At 35.4% G+C, this 6,934-nt stretch overlaps 1 protein-coding gene across 1 annotated transcript in view; it reads left to right on the plus strand.

The window, feature by feature from the left end:
* DNAH8 (dynein axonemal heavy chain 8) overlaps window positions 1-6,934 on the plus strand; it is a 318,214-nt gene that overhangs the window by 18,726 nt on the left and 292,554 nt on the right. The window contains exon 8 of the mRNA XM_024766073.1: window positions 6,302-6,478. Within this exon, the coding sequence (XP_024621841.1) occupies window positions 6,302-6,478 (177 nt within the window). The remainder of the gene's footprint in view (window positions 1-6,301; window positions 6,479-6,934) is intronic.

The raw sequence follows: 6,934 nt of genomic DNA on the forward strand, positions 1-6,934 counted from the left end.
TTTGTCCCTAAAAGTAAAGGGAAGAGGAGCCTTCCAGGTTCTACTATGAAATTCAGCCTATTTTTGATTCTAGTGCAAAATCATTGTTCTCTCTGGACCACTTAATATCAACTTTAAGATATTTCCCACTTTAAGGAGCAAACCATAACATTATGGCTTGAGAATGGAATAATGAAGAAACAGAAATAGCCAGGATTTATCTCCAATATCTTATGTATTGTTTATGCTCTTCATTAGAGAGAGAGGAAAAGTACACAGTGAAGAGACTATAGCCACAATGCTAGACACTTAATAAATACCTCTGGCTTGATCAATGGAATTGTCTGTGTTGACAGAGAGGTTCAAACTAGGCTCATTCCTATCAGTACTGCAGTGGCAAGTCTGCAGCTCTCTGGCCAAATACATTTTCTCTGGCAGTAAGAAAAGCAGTGATAGGAATGGGGTATATGTCAACATTCTGAGAGGTGCCAACTTACACTACAAACGTTGACCACAACCAATTATTAGGTAATTGCTCTAAACAGAAAGAGGACTCTAGAAGCCAACTCACAGATCTCTAGTTCATGGGCACAGGACAGTGAAACTGGAGAAGAAAATCTTCAGTTGAATGAGGACTAGGGGAGAAAAATCTTGAGCAAGCAAGAGTTAGAGAAAAACATTTCTGATTTTACCTCTCTTAGAACTGTTAGAAGGAGGGAGGTGTAGTTGGAGTGGAAAAATTGGAGGACTTTGGAAACTCCATCAAGGCCTGGAGTGCTGGCCACAAAATTTGCTCCCAGGTGTCCCTAGGTACTCGAAGTAATTGTCCACCAAGGACTCCTGCAGCTGCCTACTATGCCAGTTGGCATAGGAAGAGGGAGTTGTAAGCCATTGTGGAATTCAAGCTGTGTCCTACACAGTGGCTGAGGAGATCTCCTCCAATTATCATGATCAATCAAAATAGATCTTCTTTTATAAAAATGAGCAAGCAAAAGAAATAGCTTAACCTAAGGAGATTAGGCAACTTGAAATAAGAAAAGTTGGGGGGAATTCCCTGGTGGTCCAGTGATTAGGACTCTGCGCTTTCACATTGGTTGGGGAACTAAGAACTAAGATCCCACAATCCTGTAAGCCGCACAGCCAAAAAAAGAAAAAGGAAAATCATGTTGGGCAATTGTAGCAAATGGTCTCCAGTTAAGCAGAATCAGTGCAAGAAATGGGAGACTTCTTTAAAAAATATTACATCTAAAATAAACCTTGACCTCTTGTCATACACAAAAATTAATTCAAGATGGATCATAGACATAAATATGAAAGCTAAAACTAAAAAAAGAGATACATGCAACAACATGGATGAATCTCAAAAACATGTTGAGTGAACGAATCCAGCCTTAAAAAAGTAATGTGAAAAATAGAACAAAAAATATACTTGAATCAGAACATAATGTAGAACTATATTAATATCTTATTAAGATACAAACCCCAGAAGCCATGAAAGGAAAAACCTGACATATATGACTATATAAACAAATTAATGTAAGATCCATATGGCAGAAATCCCTGTAAGCAACATTAGAAGATAATTGACCTTCTGGGAGAAAATATTATCAGCATATGTAACAGAGTTAGTATCCATAATATGTAAAGAATGTCTATAAATCATTAAGAAATGGGCATTTCAGAGAAAACTTGGCCAAGGATATGAACAATGTCATTCAAAGAAAGTACGTGGACATATTTGACCTGAAAAAGAAGGGGACCTAGGAGTGACGTGATGTCTTCAAATATTTGATGGTATTTCATGTGGACTTAAACTTGTACTGTAATGGCCCTAACAGGCAGAATTAAGAGTGGAGTGTGATGGTTATAAGGAGGGAGATTTTATTAGGATCACTTTCTCACAGAATTCCGCCCCCACCCGAAAATGGAATGTTTTGTATCCCTGAAAGTATCCGATTTGAGGTTGGATTATCATCTATGAATAATGTTGTAGTAGGAATTAAACATCAAAAGTGTTGCTTGATTTAGTTAATTTTAAGGTCCATTTTCATTCTTTAATTCAGTGATTCAAATTATATAGACTTTCAGCCACTAAGAAAAGTTTAAATTATGTCTAGTATCCTTTATTTAAGGAGGTGGAGAAACTTATAATAAGATTAGGAAAGAGTTCCATAACCATGGTTAAAATTACAAGCATTTCATGGATTAGAGAGAAGCTTCATAGGTTTGAAAAATCAACTATGTATTTTGACTCATTTGTATTCTTAATTCCATCACGATTGTAGTTATGAAAAGTTATAAGCATAAAAAATGTACAGAAAATGAGAAACACCCCTGTAAGTACCACTGAGATTAAACAGATACTAACCATTTGCTATTTTTGCTTCAGATCTCTTATTTTCACTAAATCCTCCAACCCTTTCCTCTCCCTCCCTGTATATTACCACCATTCTGATGTTATTGTCTCCTCCATTCCCCTGAAAGTTTTATACTTTTATTGCATTTGCATATTTATAAGCTTTATATTATATATATGAAAATACAGAATATATATTTGTGTTTAAAATCTTTTCATAAATGGTATCCTTTTACAGTTTTTTTTTTCTTATTTAACATTCTCTTTCATCCATGTTGGTACAAGTAAATTTAATTCATTCACTGAACTATTGTCTGGTATTCCTCTATGAGAGAATCGGTTTATTCTGTAGATTTCCAGACATTTAGGAGACATTCAAATTATGTCTAGTATCCTCTGTTTAAGGAGGTAGAGAACTCACCTGTTCCCTCAGAAAGCAGTTGTTTCTACTTTTTTTCCTGTTACAAACAATAATAATACATCTTCAATGAATATCTTTATTCTGGTCTCTTTTGCACATGTTCAAGAGTTTCCCAGGGAATGGCTGAGAGAAGTAGTATAGATTTTTTATTGGGTACTACAAGGTCTTCCAAATAGTGGTTATATTAACTTATATTTTTTTACAGAAGTAAATGGGAGTTCCCATGTCTTCATATCTTTCGTTACACTTGGGACTGTTGGATTTTTAATGGATGCCAGTATGTTGGATGTGAAATGGTATCTTGGTTTATTTTGCATTACCCTAAACACCGTTGAGGCTGTGGACGTTTAATGGCTATTTAGATTTCCTCCTTGTTGAATTGCCTGTTCATATCCTTTACCTAGTTTTCTTTCAGATTGCTTGATGATATCTTAACTGAATTGTTGGAGTTTGAATATTTTCCGCCTGTTAATCTTTTGTTGGTCCCCATTGTGTCCTGCATTTTCATTTAGTATTGGTGTCTTTAGTCATGTGGAAGTTTTACATTTTAATGTAAATGTCTTTAAAAATGGTAATCCAGCCTCAATTTAGTTACCTCCGGTGACTAGAAGCTTTGTGCTTTTTGTATTTTGGAAACACTTTCCTACTCCAGTGTTGTGAAGATATTCTCCTAAATTATTTATTTATTTTAAATACTGAAATATACAGAAATGAACAAATGAATAAAAATAAAATAAACAAATTATTGTAAAATTAACACCTGTGTAACTTTTGCACAAGACATAGAGCATTACCAGCACCTTGCAATCTCCATGCATTTTTCTTCCCAATTTTAACTCCCTTTTCTTCTCCCTAGTGGTAATCATTTTCTTGGCAATTATGATGTTCAGTTCCGTGCTTTTCTTTATAGTTTTACCCCCATCTCCTATATTTTCTTTAAATGTTTTACCATTTAGGTTTTTAATCTTTCTGGAATTATTTTTGTGTGTGTATAATGTGAGGTAGGAATCTAATTTTGTCTTTTTCCATATGGTTAGCCAATTGTCTCAGAAGTGTATTTAGTAGTCCATTCTTTACCAGCAAATTTGTAATATCTATCAAGTTTCTAGACCCCTTTATCTATCCCACCTGTCTACTTATTTGTTTTTTGTACTCATACCATACTGCTTTAATTTATGTTGCTTTTTACTAAATCAACGTTTGGTATGGCAACTCCCTTTCATCATTTTTCTTCAAAATTGCATTGATTATTTCTGGTTGATTGTTCTTCCAAATTAATTTTAAGACTAGTTTGCTGGGGCTTCCCGGGTGGCGCAGTGGTTGAGAGTCTGCCTGCCTCTCTGGGAAGATCCCACATGCCGTGGAGCGGCTGGGCCCATGAGCCATGGCCGCTGAGCCTGCGCGTCCGGAGCCTGTGCTCTGCAACAGGAGGGGCCACAACAGTGAGAGGCCCGCGTACCGCAAAAAAAAAAAAAAAAGACTAGTTTGCTAAGTATCATGAAAAGAAAACCTTGTTGAGATTTTGACTGGAAATTTCATTGCATGAAATAAATTTCATTTCATTAATTTAGAGAAAATTTCCATCTTTATAATGTTGAATTTTTCCATCCATGAATGTGGTATATTTCTCCACTGATTTAGGCCTTCTTTTGTGTGCTGAAAGTAAGTTTTCTAATTTTCTCCAAAAAGATCTTGTACATTTTTTGTTAATCTCTAGATATCTTACATTGTTATTATTTGTTATAGCAAATACTATCATTTTAGAAATTACATTTTCAGATTGCTAGATGGCTTGTAGAGAAATGCTACTGATATTTATATATACAGCCCCAAACCTTACTGAATTATTCACTTTTATTAATTGTAAAAGTTTGTCTTTAGATATTCTTGAATTTTAAAAATGTGGCCAACCATTCCCTCCATGATAATGCCATTGTTTTTTAATTTCCAATTCTTATACCTTTTGTTTACTTTCCTTATCTTGTGCTGTGATCTCCATGACCTGGTTGAATAGAAGTAGGTGGTGATAGTGGCAAAATTGTCTTGTCTTTGGTTTTCAAGTGGTATTTTCTAAAATTTCATCTTTAAGTATGATGTTTTAAATCACAGCAAGATCCTTTTTGACCCATCTCCTAGAGAAATGGAAATAAAAACAAAAATAAACAAATGGGACCTAATGAAACTTAGAAGCTTTTGCACAGCAAAGGAAACCATAAACAAGATGAAAAGACAATCCTCAGAATGGGAGAAAATATTTGCAAATGAAGCAACTGACAAAGGATTAATCTCCAAAATTTACAAGCAGCTCATGCAGCTCAATATCAAAAAAACAAACAACTCAATCCAAAAATGGGCAGAAGACCTAAATAGACATTTCTCCGAAGAAGATATACAGATTGCCAACAAACACACGAAAGGATGCTCAACATCACTAATCATTAGAGAAATGCAAATCAAAACTACAATGAGGTATCACCTCACACTAGTCAGAATGGCCATCATCAAAAAAATCTAGAAACAATAAATGCTGGAGAGGGTGTGGAGAAAAGGGAACCTCTTGCACTGTTGGTGGGAATGTAAATTGATACAGCCACTCTGGAGAAAAGTATGGAGGTTCCTTACAAAACTAAAAATAGAACTGTCATATGACCCAGCCATCCCACTACTGGGCATATACCCTGAGAAAACCATAATTCAAAAAGAGTCATGTACCACAATGTTCATTGTAGCTCTGTTCACAATAGCCAGGACATGGTAGCAACCTAAGTGTCCATCAACAGATGAATGGATAAAGAAGACATGGTACATATATACAATGGAATATTACTCAGCCATAAAAAGAAACAAAATTGAGTTACTTGTAGTGAGGTGGATGGACCTAGAGTCTGTCATACAGTGTGAAGTAAGTCAGAAAGAGAAAAACAAATACTGTATGCTAACACATATATGTGGAATCTAAAAAAAGAAAGGCTCTGAAGAACCTAGGGGCAGGACAGAAATAAAGATGCAGACATAGAGAATGGACTTGAGGACACGGGGAGGGGGAAGGGTAAGCTGGGACGAAGTGAGAGAGTGGCATGGACTTATATATACACTTCCAAATGTAAAATAGCTAGTGGGAAGCAGCCACATAGCACAGGGAGATCAGCTCGGTGCTTTGTGACCACCTGGAGGGGTGGGATAGGGAGGGTGGGAGGGAGACACAAGCCGGAGGAGATATGGGAACATATGTATATGTATAGCTGATTCACTTTGTTATACAGCAGAAACCAGCACACCATTGTAAAGCAATTATACTCCCATAAAGATGTTTAAAAATTATAATATACATATAAAACAAGTATGATGTTTGCTGCAGACTTTTGGCAGGTACTAATTATCATGGTAAAGAAATTCTCTTCTAGTCTTAGTTTGCTAAGAGTTCTTAATATTATTCAGTGTTTGATGTTATTTGTACTTTTAACTTTCTTTGAAAAGGTGCAAATAATGAGGTTCTAAAAGAAGAAAGTAACGTTTCTATACTCTGTGAACTTTTCTGATTGCAGGTACTTATTGAAAGTGTGCAGATGAGAAAAGAAGCTGATAACTCAGGTCCTCTCACTGAACTGGAACACTGGAAACGCATGTCAGCCAAATTCAGTTATATCATTGAACAGATTAAAGGGCCAAGTTGTAAGGCTGTTATAAATGTGCTTAATGTTGCACGCTCCAAACTCTTAAAGGTAAAAGGCCTTGTATTTTAAAGTTTACTTCAGAGCAACCAACTGGAAAATTACCCTTCTTGAACTGCTTCTTCGCATCATATACTTTGCACCATGTATTTAGAAGTGTTAAAACTTTGAGTAAGGCTTTCTCTTGTACCATCGTTACTTCCAGAAGAGGAAAAGGAAGTATAGAAATAAAAATTTATTTCTCAATATTTCACACACCAGTTTTGACAGTACTACTGTGGGGTGATTGCTATTTATTTTTAAATTGTTTTTGAAATTGTAAATCAATAGAGGCTTATTGAATTAGAGGACTATATAGAGAGTCAAAAGCAAAAATGTCCTCTATCTTACATCTCATCCCCACTATTCCATCTCCTTTCCTAGAGGTCATATTTATTAACAGTTTAGCTTGATTCTCTCCAGGTCCTTTTCTGTTTCTTCCTTTAAAAAAAAAAAAATATATATATA

Source organism: Neophocaena asiaeorientalis, unplaced genomic scaffold (assembly GCF_003031525.2).
Source record: "Neophocaena asiaeorientalis asiaeorientalis breed wild unplaced genomic scaffold, Neophocaena_asiaeorientalis_V1.1 scaffold46, whole genome shotgun sequence".
Taxonomy (NCBI): domain Eukaryota; kingdom Metazoa; phylum Chordata; class Mammalia; order Artiodactyla; family Phocoenidae; genus Neophocaena; species Neophocaena asiaeorientalis.